Raw genomic sequence first — 27,890 nt, 5'->3', positions numbered from 1 at the left:
TTAAAACGTCTTATTTTTTATTCAAACGCCATAAGCACTGACAGTGCAGCCTACATCACCACACCTCCGTGGGATCCCACCTCCTTGTGGAAAGGGTTCGCAGGGGCCTGGGTCAGTCCACCCTGGCAGCAGGGGACCCTCCTGCTGGGAGCTGCTGGGCTCGCCGAGAATCACACACACACATCGAGGCAAAGCTGGAGCCTCTGCTCATTTACATCTTTTTTTTTGCTTTTTGGGTCACACCTGGCGATGCACAGGGGTCACTCCTGGCTCTGCACTCAGGAATCACCCCTGGTGGTGCTCAGGGGACCATATGGGATGCTGGGAATTGAACCCAGGTCGGCCGCGTACAAGGCAAACACCCTCCCCACTGTGCTTTGGCTCCAGCCCCTCACTTACACTTTTATTAAAGCCTCTTACATCATATCTGGAGTAGGGTTTAACATTTCTACTGATGACCCTTTAGTTCCTGAGAAATGCAACACAGGTTAGAGCTGCCAGAAGCACCATACAATTGTTACATGGCTGGTTTTGAACTTCTTCTCACTGTATGTTCAGAGCCTCCTCGTGACTGCCAATTTGCTTTTGTTGTTAGGTTATATCTGGCTGTGCTCAGGGTTTACTCCTGGTTCTGTGCTCAGGGGTCACTCACAGTGATGCTCATGATGACCGTATGTGGAGCTGGGGATAGAACCGGGTCAGCTGTGTTGCAAAGCAAGCATCTTGCTCACTGTACTATCTCTCTGGCCCATTTTGTTAAATTTTTGGTGACACCCTTCCTTGCCACCCTCCACCCCATCCTCCAACAAGGTTACACAACCATATATGGGGCTTAGGAAGTTAGGAATTAGAGAACATTAAAAGCTCTGAAGCTTCTGGAGAGTGACTTTCAACATGGTGCTATAATTCATATTTATTACTGCTAAACATTCATTTCCTTTTAGCCTTGGCATCTCCCTATGAGTCATATTTAAACTAAGTATTTTATTTTATTTTTTTTTTTTCTTTTTTTTTTTATTTTTTTTATTTTTTTATTTATTTATTTTTTTTATTGAATCACCAAGTGGAGGGTTACAAAGTTCTCAGGATTATGTCAGTTATACAATATTCAAATACCCCTTCCTTCACCAGTGTCCATCTTACATTCCCAACCCCCCCAGTCTATCTGCCGCCCCCTCCCACCTCCCTAGTCCCCACCCTTATACGTGATAGGTTTCACTTCATTTGCGCTTATCTCGATTACATTCCATGTTTCAACACACAACTCACTACCGTTGCTGGGGTTTCCCCCCAAAAAGAAAAAGACAGTCCTATTGCCAATGAGGCATTTGATAATTCTCCATTACTAAGCATATAGAGATATTAAGTCCTGCTGTTTGTTACATAACTTTTCTTTTTCCCCCTTGCCCCGCGCCACCGAGTTCACGCCTGTTTAGTAATCGCCACGCTGTCTGACAAAGGGAAAAAAAACCGAAGAGGATGGTTATTTCCCGTCATCAGCCGGCGTGGGGCTCTGGCTTAGTTGATACTCTAGTAGAGTGTCTGGAAGCAGTTTCTGGAACCAAAGCTCTTGCGCTGATATCGGCTCCGGCTCGAGATACCACCAGCGTCCCGCTGGTCCATGTACCTAATTTTTCCCCTTATTTCCCATTCCCACGCCACCAGGTCTGTTTGCTTAATGGACATCACACTATGTTTGACACCACGCCACGTTTCTTCCCGAGAAAGAAGGATATTTCTTCTCAGCCAGCGTGGGGATATAGCTTAGTTCAGTCTAGAGAGATGGCTACCATTTTGATTGCCTTCAATATTTCAACAAAATACTTACTATTCTTGTTAGGAACACCCACAAAAGTCCGACCCATTAAGAAGGAACCATTACATACTGCTGATACTAAGATGACATTAGGTCATCTTAGTATCATCTTATCTTATAGGTTTTGGGTTTCTGTCTAAAGTCCAGGGAGAAAGTTGAAGGAGAGAGAGAGAGAGATTTCCACACGGGGGACCTGGCGGAAACTCTCAAGTCACATACTGCAGGTTGCTGGTGGGCTGCCGGTGTCCCAAGCAGCTCCGTCCTCTTCGTCAGTCATTCTGGGGGTGCGGGCGCGGAGAAATGGGAAAGCCCACGTGGCTGCACTCTCTTTAAGTGTCCGATGTGGGCGGAGACCGGTACTTCCCCGCCCTCGATCCCCCGCCAGCCGCGCCGCGCACTTGGGTGGGTCTCTCCATTTTGTGCTCAGAAGTGGGATAGATGCTGTGCTGTGCCCAGAGGTTGAGGGGAAGAGAGATAGATTAAAGAAAAAAAAAAAGAGAAACGCCAGGCCCCCGCTCGGGGGACCTGGCGGAAACTCTCAAGTCACATACTGCAGGTTGCTGGTGGGCTGCCGGTGTCCCAAGCAGCTCCGTCCTCTTCGTCAGTCATTCTGGGGGTGCGGGCGCGGAGAAATGGGAAAGCCCACGTGGCTGCACTCTCTTTAAGTGTCCGATGTGGGCGGAGACCGGTACTTCCCCGCCCTCGATCCCCCGCCAGCCGCGCCGCGCACTTGGGTGCGTCTCTCCATTTTGTGCTCGGAAGTGGGATAGATGCTGTGCTGTGCCCAGAGGTTGAGGGGAAGAGAGATAGATTAAAGAAAAAAAAAAAAAAGAGAAACGCCAGGCCCCCGCTCGGGGGACCTGGCGGAAACTCTCAAGTCACATACTGCAGGTTGCTGGTGGGCTGCCGGTGTCCCAAGCAGCTCCGTCCTCTTCGTCAGTCATTCTGGGGGTGCGGGCGCGGAGAAATGGGAAAGCCCACGTGGCTGCACTCTCTTTAAGTGTCCGATGTGGGCGGAGACCGGTACTTCCCCGCCCTCGATCCCCCGCCAGCCGCGCCGCGCACTTGGGTGCGTCTCTCCATTTTGTGCTCAGAAGTGGGATAGATGCTGTGCTGTGCCCAGAGGTTGAGGGGAAGAGAGATAGATTAAAGAAAAAAAAAAAAGAGAAACGCCAGGCCCCCGCTCGGGGGACCTGGCGGAAACTCTCAAGTCACATACTGCAGGTTGCTGGTGGGCTGCCGGTGTCCCAAGCAGCTCCGTCCTCTTCGTCAGTCATTCTGGGGGTGCGGGCGCGGAGAAATGGGCTAAACTAAGTATTTTAAAGTGATCTTTTATTGAATCGCTATTTAATCTAAATTCAAGTACAACAATAAAAAACAAGGATATTCATAAACAGTAAAATTTGTATTTTTTTAAAAAATGATTTTGTATCTAAAGACTTTACATTACTTGAATGAATTAGTGAAGGAAACAGTGGACTTTAAGAATAGTTCTTTTTTTTTTTGCGGGGGAGGGAGGGAGGGCAGCCATACCCTAAAGTGCTCAGGGCTTATTCCTGGTTCTGCGCTCAGAGATCACTCCTCTTGGGGAAACCATATGGGGTCCTGGGCATTGAACACGGATCAGTCGCATCAAGGCAAATGCCCTACCTGCAGAGACTGTACACCAGGTAGGGCAACTGCCTTGCATGCAGCTGACCTGGGTTCAATCCCCAGCACCATATATGGTCTTCCAAATCCTGCCAGGAGTGATCCCTGAGTGCAGATCCAGAAGACAGACCTGAGTATCACCAGTGGCACAAACGCCCCCCACCCCCCAAATCATTTCCCCAGTGTTCCAGTAGTTTAAGATTTTATGTTGGTCTGATGCACAATTGCAAAGAACACACAGACAGCAGCTGTTATCAGTAGATGCATCCCCTCATAAAGAAGTTTTGGGGAAAACACACTCCATATAAATAAATGGTAACGCAGGGATGTCACTAAAATGATGTATGTGGAAACAGGAAAGGAACAAATCAGTGCGTAGCAGAAGCAAGCATGACTCGGTGCGGAACTGCTGTCAATGGAAAGGGAAACACGTGTTAGTATCGGCCATTTCTGTGTCACGGGGGAGCGTGTGTCTGTTGTTTCTCCTCTCGCTCCTCTCACTCTCTCCCTCTCCCTCTCTCTCATACTGAGGAGCCAGTGGAAGGCCTATTTTCCCTACTGCTTTTTTACAGTCTCTGAAACATTTTTATTTTTGTTTTGGGTCACACTGGTGACGCTCATGGGTTACTCCTGGCTCTGCACTCAAGGAATTACTCCTGGTAGTCCTTGGGGGACCATACATATGAGGTGCAGGGGATGGGGTGGGGATTGAAACCAGGTTGGCCATGTACAATCTGAAACATTTTTGAAGACTGTATCCTCAGATGTTGCACTTTATACATTTATTTAATAAATACCAGCATGGTCTACCATACTAATAATATGTCAAGTGTATCAAAGGAGGAGACACGTTTCTAACTCTCCTCATCCTTTCTGATGGAGCATGAAGCTTGTTTATTCTGCTTGTTTGATAAACTGGCTCCCAAGTACCAGGAAAACTGAAAAAGCAAGCCGTAAACAGGGACAACTTGCCCCAAATTATGGCAGTGTCCTCCCTGTGGTGACAGGCAACTGTGTCATGAAGACAGTCTGAGTTTAAGGCAACCACTAGGCTCCGTGACCAACTCTAAGTCACTGAGGTCTGCATCCCCTCTCACTTCTACACTCACCCCTTAGGATCCTAAAGATCAGGGGCCTGAGTCCTTTCTCTGCCTCCCTCTAACCAACACTGTGCCGAGTCTCTGAGTGGCCTCTTTGGGGTGACTCCATGCCACATACTTCTGCTGCCCTCACTCCATGCAATATCTTCCCCATTGTGTATGATCCTGACCCTGACTCAATCCCCAGCACCACATAAGGTGCCCCAAGTCCTGCCAGAAATGGTATCTGGGCACAGTCAGAAGCAAGCCTTGAGCACTTCTGGGTATGGCCCAAAGCACAGGGGAAAAGGAATTAAGCTTCTATCAGTTTTTGTGCTGAAGGAGAGGGGACTCACCTGCTGATTTCTGAACTCAGGAAGCTCACTAAATGAACGGCCCAGAGCACAGGCCCCGAGTATGTGGCAAATGCTGTCAGGAGCACAGCTGGGATCTCCACGTAACTGTCCAGACCCACGAAGCCCACGGAGATGTCCACCGTGGAGATGCTGTTGGAGTTCCCCTGGAAGACGGAGAGACGTGCTGACTAGTTCTCACGACAGCCAAATGGACAGAAAGGTGTCCCCGTGCCCAGCCTCTGCTGTGTCCTGCCAGCAAGGAGCATGAAGCATCTTGCACCTCTGAAGAGACACACAAATCTGAGGTCTGCACCCCTCACGTGAGTCTGCTCGTGAGCAGCGGGGACTCCAGCACTGGCCCACGTCTCTCTGCAGACCCCCCACAGACCACCCCCAGGCCTCCTCCTTGGAATATGCTGCTGGCCCCTGAGAGGCAGAGCAGCTGCTGGGGGTGGGAAACTGGAGGTCTGGCTTCTCAGTCCTTTCCTTGGTGTCAGTTCCTGTATTCCCACTCAGCGACTTGTGTCTGAGATGGAGTGAGGCCACTGGTAGCTGTCTGAGGAGAGATGGCACCCACTGGGGAACTGCCTTCTTATCACCTGTGTTGGCCACACTCTGTACTAGGCATCCCTGTGTCGCTACCAGGGAAATTTACCTTGCAGAACTCAATGTATCTGATAAATACATAATAAGTCAAGCACAATTCACCATGTTATACTCACATGGTTCTATGAAGAAATATTTTAACTTTCCAATTTATAAATAAGCAAAATTTTCTCAAGGAAGAGCTAAAGGACAGCCAACATATACAAAGTTTATATGCAGGGGCCATCGCTTGGGTCTCCAAAACTCTTTGGAGACCTGAGAAATAGCTTAATAGGCTGAGCACATGCTCAATCCTGAGGACCAAGCCAGGAGTGGCCCCTGAGCAGAACCAGGTTTGGCACAAAGAAACAAAAAACAAAATTAGAAGTGAACAGTCTTCCACCCCACATTAACAATGGGACCTTACCTGGAAGTAGAAGAAGGCTTGGCCGAACCAGTAATGCATGATGGTGACCTCTGCTGCATCATGCCCCAGGGGCTTCCAGATAAAGGTGGTCAAGATGGTCTGAATCAAGAGACTGAACACTAGGACGGGAAGGTTATGTGGCCGCAAGAGCAGTGCTGCTAGCAGGGCTAATCCACTATAGATCTCCCACAGACCCACAGTCTTGGCCCTGACGTCTGCAGCAACCATCTGGTATTTAAGTAAGCTTCTGGTGCCCATGAATAGAATACCAAGGACAAAGGCATAAACAAGACGAGCCTCGATGATTCCCCTGGGGGTGGGGGGAAAAAGGAACTTGAGTTTATTAGTCCCAGCCAGAAACATTTAAGTATTGCTTTCCCCTTAGAGGTACTTGTCTAGGCTGAGTAAACAAGCCACAAAACCCCTTCCCAGGTAACCGCACCCACGTAGGAGCGTCTGCTTCTGCACATCAGCCTCCAGGAGCCCTCACAGTTTAAGACCAATCGTCACGGTGTGAATGAGCCAGAAAAAACATTTCTTGCTTCTATGATGAGAGTAAACACACTGCAGCAGGGTCATGTCCAGCTCTGACCAATTTCCCTAAGTCCACAAATGCTAATCAAGCAGGTCAAGGCTGATTTATAAGACCTTGCATAGGTACATATATGCATGCCATTAATTAAGTTAATTAAGATTTCCAATGACCAGCCTGATTAACCACAAAATTAAGAAAAAATGGAAATTACAACTCAAAAGGCTGCTCTTGAATTAAACAAGAAAAGCTGTGTAACGTTTTTAGCACATGAAACTTGTCAGCACTTCATTTACAATCATTTATAAAGAATGCAATTTATGACACTACTAGGAATTTCATTTTATATAAAACACATGTTCCTAAGACATACTCTTAATACATTTCATAAATCACATTCCATTAGCCTAGAAAAGTCAACTCTAAGCAAACAAATTTTAAAAGAAATAATCTGTTTTGAAAAACTGAGCTTTCCTTTCTCACCTTTCCTTAGAAAGGGTTACATATCTTTAGGAAAACGGGCTGGGCACTCTGCCCAAGATAATAGGGCAGGCTGGATGGTGAGCAGAGAGGACCTTCACAGCCACCTCCCGTCCTAACCATGTGTCACTTTGCACACTCAGGACCATGGTAGCACCACTCCCTTCCAGTTCTGGGCTTCTAAGTGGAGAAGCAGAAGGGGTCAAATGGAAAGGTGGGTTTCAAAGTGTCGATGGATAGCAGCACTGGGGGCTGTAAAGAGAAAAGCAGCTGTTAGGGCAGTCTAGATTCAGGGAGAATCTAGAATCAGGGAAAAACAGGGTGAGTTGGAAAACAGGATGAATTGGAGCGGGGAACAAAAGCATTTTACAAGAAATGTGAACCAAGTAGCACAGTATGACAGGGCACCAGTCTGTACTTTGGACACTAACGATGTTTGAGTGCTTACAGTCACAACAGGTATTTTAAGTGGCCTTGAAGTGAGTGATATGAAATTAGGTGTATGGATCTGGGAGGGGATAAGCGGCTTTTCACCTTTTGTTTGGTTTTATTTGGGGGCCATGTCTGGTGATTCTCAGGTTAGTCCTGGTTCTTCTGCACTCAAGAATCACTACTGGTAGCTTGGGGGACCATACGGGAAGCCAGGGACTGAACCTGGGTCATCTACCACAGCAAGCGCCCTGCCCTCTGTACGACCTCTCTGTCCCCATTTATCACATTTTGACCCTTCTGTTTAACTCCCCACTGAATCTCCTAGCCTTGCATAAAACCCTGTTATGCTATCATCAGTCTGACCAGGCCATTGGAATCACCCTGATTCTCCACAACAGTTTCTGCTTTGAGGCAGGCCCCACCCCATGTCACTTACTGACCACAGTACTCAGCTTTCACTTCAACTTGGTCACCACAAATGGTATTTGCTTTGCATTCTCTGGTTAGAAAAGCAATAAAGGGCACAGTATGTGCCTTGCATGTATGAGGGTCCCACCAAATGGTTCCTGAGCAATGCCTGGCATGGTCTTGGAGACCCACTCTTCCTCCTGCAGCCCCACTCCCACCAGCACCACCATGGGCCCTGGGAACAGCAAGAACAAAAAAAAAAGCAATATAGAGGGGGCCAGCGCGACAGTATAGTGGGTAGGGTGTTTGCTTTGCAAGCGGCTGACCCTGGTTTGATCCCCGGTAATTCTGGAGTACAGAGCCAGGAGTAACCCCTGAACATCCCCTGATGTGACCCAAAAAACTATACATATGTATATGTATGAGAGGGAGGGGGGAGAGAAAGGGTAACAACTTACCTATGATCCCATGACAAAATATGTCCACTTTGTGTAAGTTCAAGTACATGGTGACATTCTATGGGATTTTTTTGGTTCGTTTTAAATTTTTGTTTTTGATCAACACCCACCAGTACTCAGGTTTACTCTGGGCTTCATGCTTTGGGATTGCTCTCAGGGGTGCTCAGGGGACCATGCAGTGCTGGGAACAGAACCAGTGTTGGCTGCATGCAAGACATGTGCCTTAACCGCTGTACTATCTCTCTCGGACCTGGTTTCATAGCCTATTTTCTTGCATCCTTATGAGTTCAATGAAAACAGAATACTAACCACCTCTTAATGGTTACAAAATGTTAGTAGAGCTTTACTCTAACTCAGATGTGTATCTCATGGCGGTTGGCCACTCTGGCTTTAAAATTAGATTTAAATTTTTTATTTTTTTACCATTTGCAGCTATAAGCAGTACTTTAGATTGCTGCCTGCATCCCATTCTGAAGCCTCATATCTAGTTGTATTCGAGATGAATTCTGCTGAGAATGCCAAGTCAGAGAGATGTACACAAAGTTCATGCCTTATAAAGGGCCTCAGGAACCACTCTGCTGAACCCACCATAGAACCTTTAAAAACAGGCGATGTCACTATGATGTGGAGAAGTGGTATACGTGACAAAACCCTTACTCAGTCGGAGTTTTTCTTGGAGCTTCTGGAAATTAGGAGAAAGCTTCACTTTCGTCACACTTTGTTTTCGAGTACTATGAATCATGCATTCATTGTTATTATCAAACATGGGGCGATCACATGTAAAACATGTGTCCAGCCTGTTGAGCTATTTCTCCTGGTTCAAGATCCTCTTATTACAAAAATCTAAACCTCACTCCAAAGTTAAGTGGGTAGGAGATCTCCTACCAAAACATAGAAGGCAATGGAATCAGTTCATTGAGAACTGCTCTCAATTGTCAGGCTTTAGGAACTATTGATGGAATAAGTTAACAATGACCAGACTCCAACCCAAGTTCTAGAAGGTGCACGGAACTTTTCAAACCGGAACACTATAAGAGATCTAAAAGCAGATTTATGTCTGTAGCACTTACTGTGAAAGGGCCTTGTTGTCCTGTTGCCACGGTAACAATACATTTCCTATGGCTGCCCTGTAGCAGTAGACACTGAGCAGGCCCAGGACCATGGCTACTTTGGAAATTGGGGAGCACTTCCTTTGAACCAACACAAAGATCATGACGAGGGAAAGGGCAGACAGAACGGAGAGTGCAGCTTTATGATCAGAGCTGAAACAAAATGGAAAATGCCGAACATTAGAAGTTGGTCTCACAAGTGATGTAATGAATCTAAGCCAAGTGGCTTTCTAAGAACTTTAACTGCTGATTCTGAGAACGGCCAGCTCCTTCCAGGCCTGCTTTCCCGAGTCAGGACTATATTGTGGATTTGACCCTTGGCATGGCTCACAAACGCCAGGCCGCATTCCAGCCTCCAACAAAGAAATCAAGGTTCCCTGCTGCTCTCAAGATGGAGGAAGGTTCAAACTCTCTGGATTTGAAGAAGGGAGAGAAAGAGCAGCAAGAAGCAATTGAACATATTGAAGAAGTACAAAATGAAATAGACAGACTTAATGAACAAGCTAGTGAAGAGATTTTAAAAATAGAACAGAAATATAACAAACTCTACCAACCATTCCTTCAGAAGAGGTCGGAAGTGATTGCCAAAATCCCCAAATTTTGGGTAACAACACTTGTCAACCATCCACAAGTGTCAGCACTGCTTGGGGAGGAGGATGAGGAGGCGTTGCGTTATTTGACAACAGTTGAGGTAACGGAATTTGAAGATATTAAATCAGGTTACAGAATAGACTTCTATTTTGATGAAAACCCTTACTTCGAAAATCAAGTTCTTTCTAAGGAATTTCATCTGAATGTGAGTGGCAATCCATCTTCAAAGTCCACTGAAATCAAATGGAAATCTGGAAAGGATCTGACGAAATGTTCAAGTCAAACGCAGAACAAGGCTGGCAGGAAGAGACAGCATGAGGAACCAGAGGGCTTCTTCACTTGGCTCACTGGCCATTCAGATGCACGTTCGGAGGAGCTAGGCGAGGTCATCAGAGATGATATTTGGTCAAATCCATTACAATACTACTTGGTTCTTGACATAAATGGTGACAGAGGATTGGAAGACATAGATAAACAAAGGGATGAGGATGAAGGTGAAGATGAAGACGACGATGAGGGAAAAGGAGAGAAAGGAAGAAATGACTAATGGAACACCAATGGATTCCAATCTTCCATTTTACATTTTCTCCAGTTCCTGGGAGTAAGTTCATCTTTTTTCTTTTCGTCCCTTTTGTCCCCTACCTGCCCCCTTGCCTGGCACTGTGTGTTCAGTTTTTGATGTCTCTCTTTACATTATCGTTCTCATCTTAATTTTGGGGAAATACCTTTAACAGAATGCAATAGGGAAAGAATTTCTTTCTGCTCCAAACTCATTTTTATCGCTTCTCATTTCAACAGGAACTTTATGGAATCAACACAACCATGCTATGTGGGAATGAAAGAAAACCTGCTTCCTTAGCTCTGCTGAAAGCTGGTGGGTGCGTGCACCATGCAGGAGACCATAGAATTCCGGCCTCTTTCCTCCTTCGAAATCTGAATAATGGGCTCAGCTATTATACTGTGCCTCTATGTGAAAATGGAAAAAGAAGAAAAATGTTTTTTAAATGAGGTTATTTAAAGCCATCCAAGGGTGGTTTTGAGATGCTTAATTAGGTTAAATGGAAGCCTGACAACACGGCTCCCGTGGCAAGTTTCAACGTTACCGACATCCTTGCAGTTTAAGATGCACTTAAACTTCTCTGCCTATGATGACCTGAGCCCTGTCATATGGGAAAATCAGCAGAACCTGTAGGATTTTATTTAGAAGTGACATTCTCTGTTGCAATCTTGTTCCTGTTTACTCTTAAATTTTCTTTTTGTTTCAGTCAAGTAGAAAGACACTCAGTTTTAAATGCCAGAACATTAAAGCTGCTTGTTGCTTTGTTACAACAAAACTAAACATATAATCTCTCTCTATATACACATAAATATAATAAAAGCTGAGTTTTCTGAAACAAAAATAAATGAAGTAAAGAAAACTGTTATTTAAATTCAAAGGTTCTTAAAATAAAGTGCTGCTAAACTGAGCTCTCATTTCTTCCACAAATGGTGCCTCGCCTCAGCTCTGCATGGCTGAGGGCTGAGGAGGCGGCTCGAGGGGCTGCGGCACAGGCCCTGTCTGGTGAGGGCTGGGTCTCACGCCAGCGTCACGTGGGCCCCAGGTACTGCTGGCCCCAAGCGCCGCCCAGGTGTGCCCTGTCTCCTGGCTCCCTCTAGCCTCGCCCAGACACGATGACTGTCAGGGCACACCCTATTCCTGGGCCCTGCATGTCTCCCTTGAGCAGACGGATTCCCTGCAGGGTGGGAAGACGGTGCAGAGCAGCAGGCAGCTGTCCTAGGGCGGAGAAAAGGAGGGGTTTTCTGTTCACATCGGTCATCCTCTCAAAGGCCGACACAGAGTCAAAGGTACGAGTAGCTGTCTGCCAAGGTCTACACTCATGAACAAAAAATGGAAGATGTGGCCGGTATTTCTACATGGGTCCTTCAGCCATGAGGTGGCCGTGGTTGGCAAACTAAGCCAGGTACTGCATTAGTTCTCACTCTGGGAAGTCCTTCGTTATTGCCCTTTTATTCACTTACTTACTTTTTGGCTGTTTGGGTCACACCTGGCAATACTCTGGTGTTACTTCCAGCTGTGACTCAGAAATTACTCCTGGAGGTGCTCGGGGGACCATATGGGATGTCGGGGATCAAACCCAGGTTGGCAAACATCCTACCCACTGTACTATGGCTCCAGTCCCCGTTATTGCTTTATTTATTTATTTATTTGCTTTTTGGGTCACACCTGGCTCTGCACTCAGGAATTACTCCTAGTGGTGCTCAGGGGACCATATGGATGCTGGGAATTGAACCAGGGTTTGCTGCAGGCAAGGCAAACACCCTACCCACTGTGTTATCGCTCCAGCCTCAGAATGAGACACTGTTAAAGGGTCTTTACCAACTATATCAGAAAAATCAAGATAAGGAAGGAAGGAAGGGCTGTTGTTGGATTATAGTTCTAAGTATTTCAGGTTTAACATTGGGTTGTCCTTGCTCCTCCTGCAGGGAGCTTAGGTAATTAAGTTATACCCACCACAATGCTCTTGAGGCAGACCCAGTTCCACCAGGGCACTCTCAATCCTCTGTGTTTATCTTTAACTTCTCCTTTGTGCTCTTCTTCACCTATCTGTTAGTCACAAATATCTCCAAATCAGGCACTGTACCTTATAAAGTCAAACCTTCTTATGGCTCTGGATTTTATACATGTAAGTGAAATATTGCTTTTCTCTTTCCTTTGTTCTTTGCATTGCTTACTTTAGAGCAATGTCCTTTTTATATAGACACAGAAAAACAGTTAATGCTATGCTTTTGTAACATGGGAGTTAACTGACTCCAAATAATATTTACTCCTGGGCATCCACCATATTTACTTGACTAAAGCCTCAGCTGCCCTTAGTTCCTAACATCCCGAAAGGTAGGTCAGGCTGAGGGACTGGATGGACCCAGGGCAAGCCATAAGCTATCCTGGCTTTGAGAAGGGATAGTCTAAGTGCCACAAAAAGTATGATAAATTAAGAGCATGGTCATGGAACAAACTCTGTCATAATCCAAAAAAGAATTAACTGAATAAAGGCCCTGTTAAAGGTGAGGAAAAACTAACCTGGCCTGAGGACTGTAATCTGGGCAGTATAGCAAGATGTCCCCAAGAAAAGCCACCTTTTAAATTTAATCTTGGTGCTGATCGACCATGATCCGGAGGCCAGCTAGACTACTTGTGGTACCAGCAGCTGCTCGTAGAAATGTCTCTAGACTGTGAACTAAGCCATAGTCCCACGCTGGCCAAGGAGGGGAAAGGTCTTTCTTTCTCAGCTTTTTGTCCCCTTTTCGGGGAAATGGCGTGGCATTCGCCATTTTATAAGGACCATTAAGGAGGTATGAACTTGGTGGCTTGGGAAAAAAAGAGGTATGAATTTGCAACAGCGGGATGCGGGCTTGATCTCGGGACGGGGGCGATACCGGTGTGCTCTCTGCCGAGATGTGATCCGGGCAGCCACACGTCTGTGTGGTCGCTCTGATGCTGATCGACCACGATCTGGAGGCCAGCTAGACTACTTTTGATACCAGCAGCTGCTTGCAGAAATGTCTCTTGACTGTGAACTAAGCCATAGCCCCATGCTGCCCCAGGAAGGGAAATGATGCAATTCCTAATATAAATCTCCCTGGACTTAGTTACTAAAATACTAAAATACAGAACTCCCAAACCTATTGCTATTGCGGCCGCGCGACTTCATATCTCTTCATTCTCAGGAATGGAAAACTAATTATCAAATGCTTCCTTGTTAGCAGGGCTTTTTTTTTTCGGGGGAAACTCCAACAATAATGAGTTTGTGTTGAAATATGGAATGTAATCAAGGTAAAGAGAAAATGAAGTGAAATTTATCAGCTACGCAGGTGGGGTGGGGGGGTGGGAGGTATACTGGGATTTTTGGTGGTGGAATATGGGCACTGGTGAAGGGACGGGTGTTTGAGCATTGTATAACTGAGACATAAACCTGAAAGCTTTGTAACTTTCCACATGGTGATTCAATAAAATAAATTAATTAAAAATACATAAATCTTGGGTATAAAGTCTGTATCTGTGTTCATGCAAAATGACTAGAAATATTAAGCAAATTTAATATGATGGTTTAAATAGATTACCAGCAAAGGAAAGGAGAAAGCAATACACCCTTAGTTAGAATTACACCCTTGGGCAAATCTAGCAGAAATCTAGAATGCTGGAACCCTCAGATGATATTCTGTCCTTGGGTGGATCTCCTAGAATTTCCCCTGAAGGAAGAGCTTCCCATCTGTTCACCGTTTATGTTAATGTTCAACCATACCTATGTGTAACAGGTGTTTCTCTATAATTAATGCTCAGAGATTTAAATAAATGCCACTGATTACCAACCAGCCCTGTGGCCCCCATTCCTTCATCCATTGGCAAGGGGGAGGGACAGTCATAGGCCTCAAATGCACCAGGGGACCTTAGGTCACCACGGGACAGTGACTCAGAATAATGACTGGCTGGGTCCAGTGTAGCAGTGGTGGGCTCAGTGGACATAGTCACCCCCTCAAGAGGAGCAGAGTTTGGTGGGTGTCAGCAAATTCTCCTGAAGGGAATAATTAAAAATAAATAAATAAATAAAAATAAAATAGAGGAACCAGAAAGAAAGTATAGAGTAGTGTGCCTGCCTTGCATATAACCTGGGTTTGATCCACAGCACTGCATAAGGGGCCGTAAGCACTGCAAAAAGTGATCCCAGGGCGAATAGTCAGGAGGAAGTTTTTGTTAAGTTCAAACAAAACCTAAAACAACAAGAAGAAAGAGAAATGAGGCCATTGTGCAGTCCAATAATCCACTTTCCCGAGTCAGGCTCTGGTCCTAACTCTGGCAGAGCCTCGTCTCGGCTCCGGGCTGGCCAGCATCCTCTCTTCAGGCACTTTAGCTGTGAGAATGGAAACACGGAGCCAAATGATGGTATATAGTGAGTAAGGCGCTTGCCCTGCACAAGGTCAACTTGGGTTCCGTCCTTGGCATCTCATATGGTGGAGCACCACCAGGAGTGATTCCTGAATATAGAGCCAGAAGTGACTGCTGAGCTCCACTGGATGTGGCCCCCAAACAAAATAAAAGCCAAAAAAAAAAAAAAAAAAAGGGGGCAGAGACATACTAGACACCCAAAACTGTGAACTGTGACTACTGGAGCTGTCAAGGGTTCATGAATGCCATCAACACTAGGGAAGCATTTTCTACCAGAATAATTTGGTCAAATTATTACTTGAAATAAGTAATTTTATATCCTCTGATGGGCTGGAGAGATAGCACAGCGGTAGGGCGTTCACCTTGCACGTGGCCGACCCAGGTTCGATTCTTCCGCCCCTCTCGGAGGGCCTGACAAACTACCGATAGTATCCCGCCCACACGGCAGAGCCTGGCAAGCTACCCGTGGTTTATTTGATATGCCAAAAACAGTAACAATAAGTCTCACAATGAAACGTTACTGATGCCCGCTCGAGGAAATCGATGAGCAATGGGATGACAGTGACAGTGACTGTGATAGCGTCTGATACATATTTCCAGGCACCTTCCAAAAGGACTATGCTGGCCTGAGGGTCTGGAAGCAGCCCCCTGCCACCCCGAGTTTTTCCTCTACCTTTTATTTCTCTACTATATTTGGTTTAAAATCATACTCTGGGGGGCTGGAGTAATAGCACAGCGGGTAGGGCGTTTGCCTTGCACGCGGTCGACCTGGGTTCGATTCCCAGCATCCCATATGGTCCCCTGAGCACCACCAGGAGTGATTCCTGAGTGCAGAGCCAGGAGTAACCCCTGTGCATCGCCGGGTGTGACCCAAAAAAAAGCAAAAAAATAAAAAATAATAAAAAAATAAAATCATACTCTGTTCACTTGAATTCCTCCAATACTATTAGAAATAAGTATTGCCTTTTCCTGTTACTGAATTTACTCCTTTAAAGATGCATAATCTGACCCAGCAATTCCAGTCTTGGCATCTTTCCCAACGACATTAAAACTCTATTCAGAAGACATTTGTGCGACTATGTTGCATCACTGTTCACAGATCTAAAATCCGAAAACAATCCAAATGCCAAGGACATATGATAATTTCTTTAAAAAAACAATGGTGCTCATACACAATTGTCCTCATACACACTTGGCTACAAGAAATGATAAAATTATGAAATTTGCTGCTACATGGATGGATCTAGAGTACCACGCTGAGTGAATTTAGAGAGGGACAGACACAGAATAATCTTTCTCATATTCAGGATACAAGCAAACACAGTAGGGGAATAAAAAAAATGCCCCAAAGCAACATAAACCAAGAACTGGTCTTCACTAGGCATCTGACGGCAAGGCAACGGTGGGGGTGGTGACGAGGAAAGTGAATCGAGGGAGCACTGGGGCCATGATGGAGGGAAGCGGACACATGGGAGGAGGGTGTGGTGCTAGAATCTTTTATGCATAAAACCATACATTAACAGTTCTGTAAATCTTGGTGCCTAAAATAATAGTTTAAAAAAGCAAGAGGGGCCAGAGCGATAGCACAGCAGGTAGGGCGTTTGCCTTGCACGCGGCCAACCTGGGTTTAACCCCCAGCATTCCATATGGTTCCCTGAGCACCATCAGGAATGATTCTTGAGTGCAGATCCAGGGGTTACGGTGGGGCCCCAAACTCAAAGAACCCAAAACAAACAAAATATGAAAAAAATTGGCACTAGTTAAAAAAAAAAGTTGGGTATTGGTGGTATGGGGAAAAAAGGACTCATGGGGTTGGAGGCTTCTCATGTAGGAGTTCTGGGTTGGAACCCCAGTACCACATGGTCCCAAGTATCAATGGAAATAGACCTCCAGGAGCTGGAGCAATAGCACAGCGAGTAGGGCGTTTGCTTTGCACGTGGCCGACCCGGGCTCGATTCCCAGCATCCCATATGGTCCCCTGAGCACCGCCAGGGGTAATTCCACAGTGCAGAGCCAGGAGTAACCCCTGTGCATCGCTGGGTGTGATCCAAAAAGCAAAAAAAAAAAAAAAAAAAAAAGGAAATAGACCTCCAGTTGTGGCCCATAAACAAAAACAAACATAAACCCCCACAGGTAAGAATGTATGCCACTGTCCTGAGCCCAACTCACTGCTGGAATCACTACACGGAGACTAGACAGCCACCTTCGACGGTGTCGCTCGCAGGACCCTCGCATCTGCCATTCTCCCTTTTCTAAGTCTGCGCTGACTTAATGACTAAAATGACCACTTTGTCTCTGTCCTAGTTCTCTCTGCTGACTCCCACTCTCTTTACCTGCAATGCTCCCTACCAAGTCCCTGGCCACCTGTGATAGGACTCACCCGCCACTGCCCCCGCCTCGCCCCCAGGTTCCAAGGTATATAGCTGCCTCTTCAATGGGAGGCAGAGAGAAGAGGGAGGATGAGAAGGGAGACGCACAAAAGGCCAAGCCAACTCCTAGGGAATCCTAACCGTATGCCCCTCTCAGCCCTGGCCCAAGCGTGAGGTGGCAGAAAAAGAAAACTCCGTATCTGCTATAATTATAATGAAAAAACACACAGGCCTCAAAACACAAACAACTGCAGTGACTCAGCAATAAAAATCCCAAGCAATAGGCTATCGCCAATTCACATCCATGTAGGGGTTACTGCATATTTCTTGATTTCTTCAGATCTCCAATATAATTTCTATCTGAATAGGAAAGGTAAATCTAAACTCTGAAAAAGCCAATTCTGCACATGAATGGTCAGCGGTGGAGCATGGCCTAAGGTCACGCTCTTACCTGGTGAGCCAATGTCCCACGTCAGGCCGGTGGGCCCACTGCACACCAGTCTGGTTGAGCGATCGCAGCAGCCGGCAGCAAGTGAGTATCACCCACGGGCTCGCCAACACCATCCACTTCTCATAACCTCTGAGTGAATCCAAGGGCGAGGGACTCTGGTGCACCTTGTGGAGTATCAACTTGTCACACCTGGTGTCCTGGCTCTGCAGAGCTGGCACGGCACTCTGCAATTCTTCCCGGTGTGAGTGGCAGGGAGGTTCACAGTGGTCACCCGGGAAGCAGTTTCGATAGATTTCATGACACAACACTAGACAGAGGGTATTGACAAGGAAGTACCAGGTCTGGTGCTCTTCCTCGATGAAGCTGCTCGCACCCAGGCTAAAGACATGGCCCGCAGTCCCCAGTAGGATGAGAAGATCTAACTCTGACCACCGTGAGCTGGAATGAGCTGAATTCTGTAAAAGAGAAAACTTATTTTATAAGGGAAAACTCAAAACATTTTTATGTGTCTTGGTGTATGTCCCTAAATTCCTTCTCACAAGATCTGATGTATGGCAGGTAACAGGTAACAGACGCTTCTCAGGACCTCTCCCCTTTGCCTGCGGGACAAGCCAGCCACCTAGGCACTGTCAGGGGATTAGCATAGAGTCTTTAGTCTAGACTGCAAGTCAGAGCTGACGGCAAGATCATGGATGTGTAGACCAAACCACTGCGGCTGTGCTGGCGCTTGGAAAGCTTCCAACAACAGTTCCAGGAAGAGCAAACTCATGCCCCTTCCCTGCCTTCTGGAATCCTGGGTTTTAGTTGGTTCTACTTAAAACCACAGAATGCCCAGGACAGAACCTACCAGACTAGTCTTCCAGAAATCCAGAAAGCTTCCACCGAAATAGTTGGACACAGTATTATATTAGTCTCCCTTAAAGAAACTAGCTTAAAATACTTAAAGTTAAAAATGAGGACTCGGGGCTGGAGCGATAGCACAGCGGGTAGGGCGTTTGCCTTGCACGCGGCCGACCTGGGTTCAATTCCCAGCATCCCATATGGTCCCCTGAGCACCGCCAGGGATAGTTCCTGAGTGCAGAGCCAGGAGTAACTCCTGTGCAGAGCCATGTGTGACCCCCCCCCAAAAAAAAATGGGGACTCAAGGCTAGGGATGTGGCTCAGTGTAAAGCGCAGACTTCCTCTGTGGAAGAACCTGGGTTAAATCACTAGTGTCTCAAAATAAAAACAAGGACACAATCACTACCACTTGCTACCATGTGGTAAATACTGGAGCATTGTGTTCAGTGAGGGTACAACAGAAAGAGGCCCCTGGGGCTGCCTCCCACGGCTTCCTTTTGCTCTGCCTGGAATGTGACTCTCCTTTTTGAAACGTCTTTTCTTCTCCTGCAGTGCAGGCGCCCTGCTGAGAGAGCATTTGCTATAGCTAGGTGCCTATTAGTCTGTGATCAGCATCTCTGTACAGCCTCTTGTTACAGTCCCCATGGCCTGTCACATCATTTTTTTTTTCTTTTTGGGTCACACCTGGTGACGCTCAGGGGTTACTCCTGGCTCTGCACTCAGGAATTACTCCTGGCAGTGCTCAGGGGACCATATGGGCTGCTGGAAATCGAACCCGGGTTGGCTGTGTGCAAGGCAAACGCCCTACCCGCTGTACTATCGCTCCAGCCCCTCTTTTTGGCATTTTGGGACACACTAGTAGTGTTCATGGTTTAATCACTCCTGGCACTGTGCTCTGGGATCACTTCTTTTTTTAAAAAAAAAAAATAATAATAAAATAAATTTTTTTAAAAAAGTCATTGAGGAGAGGGGCCTTGAGCATGGCTGTGACTAGGTTCCAGTGGTCTTTGGCCGCCAGGAGCTCTGCTCGGGGTGGGGAGGGAAGCTGGAGCCCATCCCCTCTGAGGGGCCCTGGGGAAGACAGCCAGGCGTGCGGGCAAGAGACTCGGAGGGGATGGGCTCCAGCTTCCCTCCCTGCCCCAAGCAGAGCTCCTGGCAGCAAAGACCACCAGAACCTAGTCACAGCCATGCTGAAGGCCCCTCTCCACACATTCGGACAAGCCTCACACATGAAGGTACCAGGAGAGGAACCCAGGTGTGTGTAATCCCATCAACGGCCAACATCCAGAGACTTAAAAGCAAGCTCCCAGAAGCGATATCTTATAACCTACTTGTCCCTCTGGGAGAAACTGGCAAGCTACTGAGAGTTTCCTGCCCACATGGGACAGCCTCGCAAGCTTCCCATGGTGTATTCACATGCTAAAGCCAGTAACAGGTGGATCTCATTCCCCTGACCCTGAAAGAGCCTCCAGTGCTCTTTCATTATTGGGAGGGCCAAGTCGAGAGAGACTTCTAAGATCTCAGGGAAAGGGTGAATGGAGAGGTTACTGAGCCCGCTCGAGAAATCGACGATCAACGGGATTTCATAATTTGTAATTCGTGATTTAAAGTCACCATAAATTTTAAAAAATTATTCCTGGTTGGGTTTTAGGCACACAGTGTTTTAACACTGATCCTGTTACTGCATCCCTTCCCTGGAGCAATGCGCCCCTCCCTCACTTGTCTCCCCCAGTCTGCTTCTACAAGATGCTCACTCTGCTTTTCTTTTTTAAAATATATGTGTTTGCACTTATACCTGGTTTGCAGTACTGTTACTGACGTGGTTTCATACACGGCACTTTACCCCTCTCAGCACCACCTCCTCCTCCCCGACCCACGCTTCCCTCCACCACAGGCGCTACTCCCTTCCTATCCCAAACCTCAGGCCCCGAAAGTGCCAACTTTCCTACTGAATTTTTCTCCTGCAGTGCATGTTCTCTGTTTCCACTGTATTTGGGTCTTCATTAGGACAGGAATCATTCCTGCTGGGGTTAGAGGAATCATATGGGTGCCGGGGATTGAACCTAAGCCGCCTCAAAGCAAGGCAAGTACCGTACCTGCTGTACTGTATCTCCAGTCCCAGACATCTTCCCAACTAAGGGGCCACACCTGTAATCTAACAATACATATCTGAGTATCGGAGGCAATATGCTCGGGAGTCCGGAGCGGTGTTCCTTTCTTCTGTACCTGGTCTACAAAGGGTTCACCCACTGTCTGGTAGGTGAAAGACTAGCTGAAACAACAGGAAATAATGTCAGGCCCCTAGGCAGCAGCCTTACCTTCCTCAGAAGCTGTCCACTGGCAAACATCTTGGTGAGAGCAGACACCACCGCACAGAGCAGAGCGGAAATCAACAGCATCACTCCCGCTGCTGTCAGCCAAGAAAGACTACAGAAATAGCAGGAACTCTCAGCTGAGGTGCACACAATGACATGAACAGCCAGAAAAAACAGGAACATCAAGTAAAAGAGAAGAGAAAACACGGGGGACAGGAGAGGGACTTCGACATCAGCCCTGGTGCTCAGTGCTTGTGGCACACTGAGCAAGAGCAGGATCAGAGTCTGGAACAGAAAACAAAAGTGGTGTCAGCAGTGCTGGGCTGGGGGACTTTCCTGAAAACAGCCTGTCTCCACATCTCAGGGGAGGAAAGGGAAGGGCCAATGCTTACTAGAGCATGTGCTAGTTCAACGCCAAGAAGGCACTTCTGCAGCAATGCAGACTGAAGCCTCTGACAATACTATCGAACACTGGCGGACTCAGGACTAACACTCATTCACTCAGGCCAACACTATTTTACATGCTCAAAGATGTACTTTTCTCAGTTAGCAGTCACGTGGGCTGCTCAGCCACATCTCCCTTCTACCAACTTACCTCCAAAATCATGACTGTGCCCACCATCATCGAGTACAGGTCGTACTGGGCCACCTGTCTGCTCAGGGACAGGCTCAGGGTCTTCAGAGCCGCCAGGTACTGCCGGCGAACCTTGCTTCCCAGGCTGGAAAGGACTTCTGAGTTATTCTCCTCCAAGAACAGTCTGATCCAGTTCCCATGCAACCTTTCTGACATTTTAAACTGCTCAAATCCAGGCTCTAACAAGAGGAAAAGGTTAAACAGATGTATCATGGATATGCATATCTACAATCATGTCAAAGTATTCAGGTATTGAAGAATCGCTAGAGCGCCAGTACCGTGGGTAAGGTGTTGGCCTTGCAGGGGGCTGCGTTCAACAAACCATCCAAACCAAACCTTCCCTCAACAACCCAAACATTCATGAATGGCATGTGGTAATGCTTGACAGCTGATGATGAGACACTACTCCTGAGGGAGGATCCTTCAGTCAAGAGCTCCTCTGTCTGGCTGACGATGCTGGTGCTGGCACGGAAACTCAGCAGCCTCCACCTCTGCCCAGCCCTGTACTCACAGCTGCATGGTCAAGTTCCTTTCCCTACTCCTGTGAGAGTTGCAAATCTACTCTCTCTACACTCACTTTCCATTCCAGCCAGGCTTTCTCCCAGCATTCTTCATGCTATGCTCCTGAAAAAGCTGCCAATAATATCACATGTGACACGCACAGTCAGTATTTTTTTCCTGGGGTGGTGGTAGTGGGTAGCATATACCCAGTGGTGTGCAGTGATCACTCCTGACAGTGCTCAGGGACCATATGCAGCATCAGGGATCAAACCAGGGCCAGCTGCACACAAGACGAGCACATTAACCACCGTGCCATCTTTTGGGGCAGATCAGTCAATTCTTCATTCTTCATTTAATTTCACCTTGAGCAGAATTAACAGAGCTACTCACTCTTTCCACCTCGTCATTCTTGTTTGGTTATTCTTGGCTGCAGAATCTCAGGCAGTGGGACTCTCAGGGTCCCCTCAGCGCAGCGGTAGCACCTGGGATCCATCTCGCTTGCACACTTGTCCTGGTACTTTCTATGCCACTGAGCCACCTGCAGGGCCCTTACCCTTGGAAGCCCAAGAGCGAGGGACCATGGTTGCCTCAGGTGTGCAGGGCAGCACCAGGGTTGAGGCTTGCAGCCTCAGGCTGGGCAGAAGGTATGTATGCCACTGGGCCAATGTCCAGATCCCTGAAACTCCTTTACATGGCTTCCTTGAAATCAATCCTACCTTCTTGAGGCCCATCTGACAACTCTGCTCCTCCTCCCACAACTATCCCCACTTCCATTCTTTCATGTTCAGTGGAGAACTCGGTGTCTTTGATTCACTCTTACATATACTGTGCACACAAGCCACATCCCTACTGCTAACTGTATCCAGAATGGACCTATCTGTCCTTACTCCATGACTACAGTTTGGCCCTCAGCTCCAGACTAACTGCTTTCCTCCTACTGCACAAGCAGAAGCCGCCACACAGGTGTCTGCTACAGTCCTTGAAAGTGAAGATTCTAGGCCTTGTAGGAAGCCTTACTACAAATCCTCACATGATCCTGAAAGAAAGGGACACCAAAGCTGAAAAGCACTCACAGCTCCCTGCCTCCACCTCCAGGGTTCTGGGTTACCCCAGTTCTTTGTTTCAGCTACTCTGGCCTCTAGTCCTTCACGCAATGTACAGACACTTCCCTACGGAAAGGCCAGGTCTGCCCCAACGCCCTTGCCACCTGCACTCACCATCCCCTAGTTCACCCTTTTCCTCATGACCGACTGATATTCCCCCCCACCCCTTTTGTTTGTTTGGTCCATATGTGTTTGTCTCAGGGCTTACTCCTGGCTCTGTGTTCAGGAGTACTCCCTGCAGGTGGGCTCTGTAGGCCGTACGGGATGCCGGGGATCCAGCCTAGGCTGACCACCTGCACGGTAAATGCCCAACACCGTACTGTTGCTCTGGCCCCTCCCCCCGCCTTTGGAAGGAAAGCCTCCTGAGGTAGATGCTTTGTACTCCTGTCTCTCCAAGTGCTCTGAGCAGTTCCTGGCCATATAGAAACTTAAAAAAGAGTCTGACTTAGAGAACTGCCACTGTAATAGTGGAAGAGTTCTAAGAAAGCAGGTATACAATTCGCATAATCAGAAGTGATGTAAAACAGAGGAGAAAAAAAATGAAAAAAGAAAAAAAAAACAACGAGAGAAAAAAGAAGTGATGGAGAGCCAGAGAGTTAGCCCAAAGCACTGAGTAAATGCAGCATGACCCCCAGCACCAGTTCAGTTCTAGGGGCACAGAGCTGAGAGTCACCTAACCATCTCCAGGTATGGCTATCCATTGCCCTCTGCATCTCCCCCGCAAAACAGTGATGTGTACTGCTAGGAAATAGCTCAAAGGATTGCAGGTGAGAGGTCTGGGTTCAAAATTTGGCACTGCACAATCTTCCTGAGAACTAATGGGAGTGACCCCTAGCACAGAGCCAGGACTATCACTGACCACCAACAAATGTGGCCCTGCAACACCCAAAAAAAAGTGAGAAATGCTCACCATGAAAACACACAGAAGGGGCTGGAGCGATAGCACAACGGGTAGGGTGTCTACCTTGCACATAGCCGGCCCAGGTTCGATCCCCAGCATCCTATATCGTCCCATGAGCACCACCAGGAGTAATTCCTGAGTGCACAGCCAGGAATAGGCCCTGAGCATCGCCAGATGTGACCCAAAAAAGACAAAAAAACCCCAAAAAACCCAAACAACAACTACAACAATAACAACAACAACAAAAACCATGCAGAAACACCAAGTAAAAAAGGACTCCAGGGGCTGGAGTGATAGCACAGCGGGTAGAGCGTTTGCCTTGCACGCGGCCGACCCAGGTTCGAATCCCAGCAACCCATATGGTCCCCTGAGCACCGCCAGGGGTAATTCCTGAGTGCATGAGCCAGGAATGACCCCTGTGCATTGCCAAGTATGACCCAAAAAGCAAAATAAATAAATAAATAAATAAATAAATAAATAAATAAGGACTCCAAAGAAGCAGGGCTTAGATCAGGCTGTCTGTCACAAAGGTGGTGAGAAAAAATAAAAAAATCCCTAATCAAACTGGAACAAAAAGACACTATTTGAAGATTCACTGTTATCATATATGTGTGCCTAATGCTTAGTGTCCAAAGAAGAATGAGAATGGCATATGTGAAAAAGATTGGAAACAACCAGAGCTGGCAAAGATGTGGGGAAAAGAGACTATTCACTACTGGCATTCACTATTGGCAGGAAGGTCATACAGTTCTTTCTATGAAAATTATGTGGAGACATCTCCAAAATCTAAGAATTGTGCTTCCATATGACCTAATGATTTTACTTCTTTTTTATTTATTTATTTATTTTTTTTGCTTTTTTGGGTCATACCTGGTGAGGCACAAGGGTTACTCCTGGCTCTGCACTCAGGAATTACTCCGGGTGGTGGTTGGGGGACCATATGGGATGCTGGGACTTGAAGCCAGGTCGGCTACATGCAAGCTGTGTGCAAGGCAAACGCCCTACCTGCTGTGCAACCGCTCCAGCCCCTGATTTCACTTCTTGGCACAAAACATTAGTTCAAAAAGTTATTTTCATTCCTAGGTTCACTGCAATACTACTCACAATAGCTAAGATTGTGTTAATAGCCTAAGAATAGATTAAGTGTATGAAGAAACTGTGGGGTGTATGTAAGTGTATGCGTGTGTGTGTATGTGTGTGTGTGTGTGTGTGTGTGTGTGTTTGTGTGTATAGAATACTACATTACTATGAAAAGATGAAATCCTGAAATCTTCTGCAACTTGGAATGAATTAGAGACTAGCACGCTGAGGGGCTGGCGCAACAGCACAGCGGGTAGGCTGTTTGCCTTGCAAGCAGTTGACCCGGGTTCAATCCCCAGCATTCCATATGGTCCCCGAGCACCGCCAGGAGTTAATTCCCGAGTGCAGAGCCAGGAGTAACACCTGTGTATACCCAGGTGTAACCCCTCCCTCAAAAAAAGAGACTAGCGGGGCTGGAGCGATAGCACAGCGGGTAGGGCGTTTGCCTTGCACGCGGCCGACCCGGGTTCTAATCCCAGCATCCCATATGGTTCCCTGAGCACCGCCAGGGGTAATTCCTGAGTGAAGAGCCAGGAGTAACCCCTGTGCATTGCCGGGTGTGACCCAAAAACCAAAAAAAAAGAACCCCCCCCAAAAAAAAGAGACTAGCATGCTGAGACAAGTGAGTTAAATGGAAAAGAACAAACAATTAATGATCCTACTCATATGTGGAGTATTAAAAATATATAAGGGAATAAACAATGGCTAGTAACAGAAACGAGAGTGTGTCTATATAGCAGTTTGCTAAGTGTAGGGAGGGGAGGTAGGGAGAGGGACCTAGAGACAGTGGTAGAGGGACACGGACACTCTGTTGGTGGGTGTAGTGTATTCCTGAAACATTAATATTTAACAAACTGGAAATCTTAATGCATTAATAAAGAAAAGGAAAATGAAGTTCCCAAGAACCTAGTGACGGTCAGTAAGGAAAAAAATGACTGAGTGTACAGTCTGGTACAGGTAGGAAGCAGAAGTGGCCTACCTTTTTCAAATGACGGCACATTCTCCTGCAGCAATTTGCTAAGCTGCACTGAATTTAAGTGTAAGAGTCTCAGCTGTTCCCTCATTGTTCTTCCTTCAACAACTGGGGATAAGAGTTTGCCAACACTGTTTTCTGGGATTGGCACACCAAGTCCTATTGATAGCGTTGCAGCCAAGTCAGTTTGCTGAACATGTTTTGAATATCTGTTATCACCTAGAAAAAGGAAAAGTGTAAGTGACAGTCTCCTAAGCAAGTTTAGGATAGCAGTTATTTTCCAATTTGACCTTTTACAACAAATGTACATAAAATTATCCATCTTTTCAGACCCTGATAGTATCACCTCTTTGCTTTTTTGTGCTGCGGATTACTAAACTCAGGGTCCACTCATGCAAAGTAAATGCTCTACCAGTTAGCCATATCCTGGTCTCATCGTTTTATATGTCACTAAAGTTACTTTTCGATGTATAATTCTATGTTTTCCCTCAATAAATGCAGAATACATGGGGGAGATACTAATACAAGAAACACAGTTGTGCCAGAAAAATTGTACAGCACGAGGGTGCTTGACTGCATGCAGTCACCCCAGGTTTGATTCCCAACACCACATATGGTCTGTCTGCCTAGCACTGCCAGGAGTGACCCCTGAGCGCAGAGCCAGAAGAAAGTCCTAACCACTGCTGGGCATGGCTGTCCACAAGTCCAAACAACAGAATAAAAGAGAAACAGAGGCAGTGTGTAATGTGGAGAGTAGGCGCAGAGATCACAGGTATCTTGGCAGATGCCAAGGGATAGTCACATCTATAAGGAATAGATCCTGAGTGAGGTAAGGATCCTGTCCATCTGTGTGCAGGGCAGTCCAGGCAGCCCTACTGAAAAGCTGACACGGACTCTCAGCTGTTCTCATGTGCCACTACTGGGTAAGTCACCAAAAAAAAAAAAAAGCTGGAGGAGACAGAGCTTGACATGCTGAGCACATGAGTACAGATTTTTTCCATGTAGGAGGCCAAAGTTTCATCTTTAGCACCTCATGGTCTTGGATAGTGCTGGGTGATATCCCAAGACCCAACTCCTCCTCTAAAACAGGTAGGAAAAATTAAAAAAAGAAACATCGGGGCTGGAGCAATAGCACAGCGGGTAGGGCGTTTGCCTTGCACACAGCCGACCCGGGTTCGATTCCCAGCATCCCATATGGTCCCCTGAGCGCCGCCAGGGGTGATTCCTGAGTGCATAGCCAGGAGTAACCCCTGTGCATCACCAGGTGTGACCCAAAAAGAAAAAAAAGAAAAAAGAAACATCAAATGGAAACCATTTTTGAAAATATAGTCACTGAAATATTTTCACTATAGAAGCTCACCCGCAGATCTGTATAAGCATAAAAATCAGACTGATAGAAATTACTTAATCTGCAAAACAAATGAATATCTGATGAAAAGTGTTGATGCTGGACTGGCAGTGCAGTGAGTAGGGAGCTTGCCTTGCTTGTGGCTGACCTGGGTTCAATCCCTGGCATCCAATATGGTCCCCCCAGCCCCTCAAGCAGTGAGTGATTCCTGAGCACAGAGCCAGGACTAAGTCTGAGTACCTCTGGGTGTGACAAAAAAACAAACAAAAAAGGAAAACAACAGCAACAGCAAGAGTTAATCTACATATCCAAGAAGCTCACTAGACTTCAAGCTGAATAAATACAAAATCCAGACACACTGTAATAACAATGCTGACAGAGAAGGGATTCCTGACTAGATTAGAAGGGAGGGTGGGTTGGACAGAAAGCAGAACAGGAACTTCATCTAATAATTTTATACTTTGCAAGTGTTGCTTGAAAATGGAGGCAAACTAAAGACATTCAAAGTTT

At 46.7% G+C, this 27,890-nt stretch overlaps 1 protein-coding gene across 7 annotated transcripts in view; it reads right to left on the bottom strand.

Annotated features, from left to right (window-relative positions):
• Positions 1–3,202: 3,202 nt before the first annotated feature.
• PIGG (phosphatidylinositol glycan anchor biosynthesis class G) overlaps positions 3,203–27,890 on the bottom strand; it is a 36,522-nt gene continuing 11,834 nt past the window's right edge. The window contains exons 6-13 of one of the 7 annotated variants that reach the window (XM_055139713.1): positions 26,039–26,251; positions 21,436–21,653; positions 20,844–21,125; positions 17,686–18,140; positions 9,294–9,485; positions 5,914–6,223; positions 4,902–5,065; positions 3,203–3,872 (exon numbers count right to left, since the gene is read on the bottom strand). In XM_055139713.1, the coding sequence (XP_054995688.1) occupies positions 3,662–3,872; positions 4,902–5,065; positions 5,914–6,223; positions 9,294–9,485; positions 17,686–18,140; positions 20,844–21,125; positions 21,436–21,653; positions 26,039–26,251 (2,045 nt within the window). In that variant the 3' untranslated portion in view covers positions 3,203–3,661. Of the gene's footprint in view, positions 3,876–4,901; positions 5,066–5,913; positions 6,224–6,928; positions 7,178–9,293; positions 9,486–10,089; positions 10,357–17,685; positions 18,141–20,843; positions 21,126–21,435; positions 21,654–26,038; positions 26,252–27,890 lie in introns of those variants that run through there. The other 6 variants (XM_004617436.2, XR_008630263.1, XR_008630264.1 and 3 more) reach the window with 6 other exon arrangements.

Source organism: Sorex araneus, chromosome 5 (genome assembly GCF_027595985.1).
Source record: "Sorex araneus isolate mSorAra2 chromosome 5, mSorAra2.pri, whole genome shotgun sequence".
Taxonomy (NCBI): domain Eukaryota; kingdom Metazoa; phylum Chordata; class Mammalia; order Eulipotyphla; family Soricidae; genus Sorex; species Sorex araneus.
Note: the sequence above shows the minus strand (reverse complement) of the source record. Positions and strands in the feature narration are given on the sequence as shown.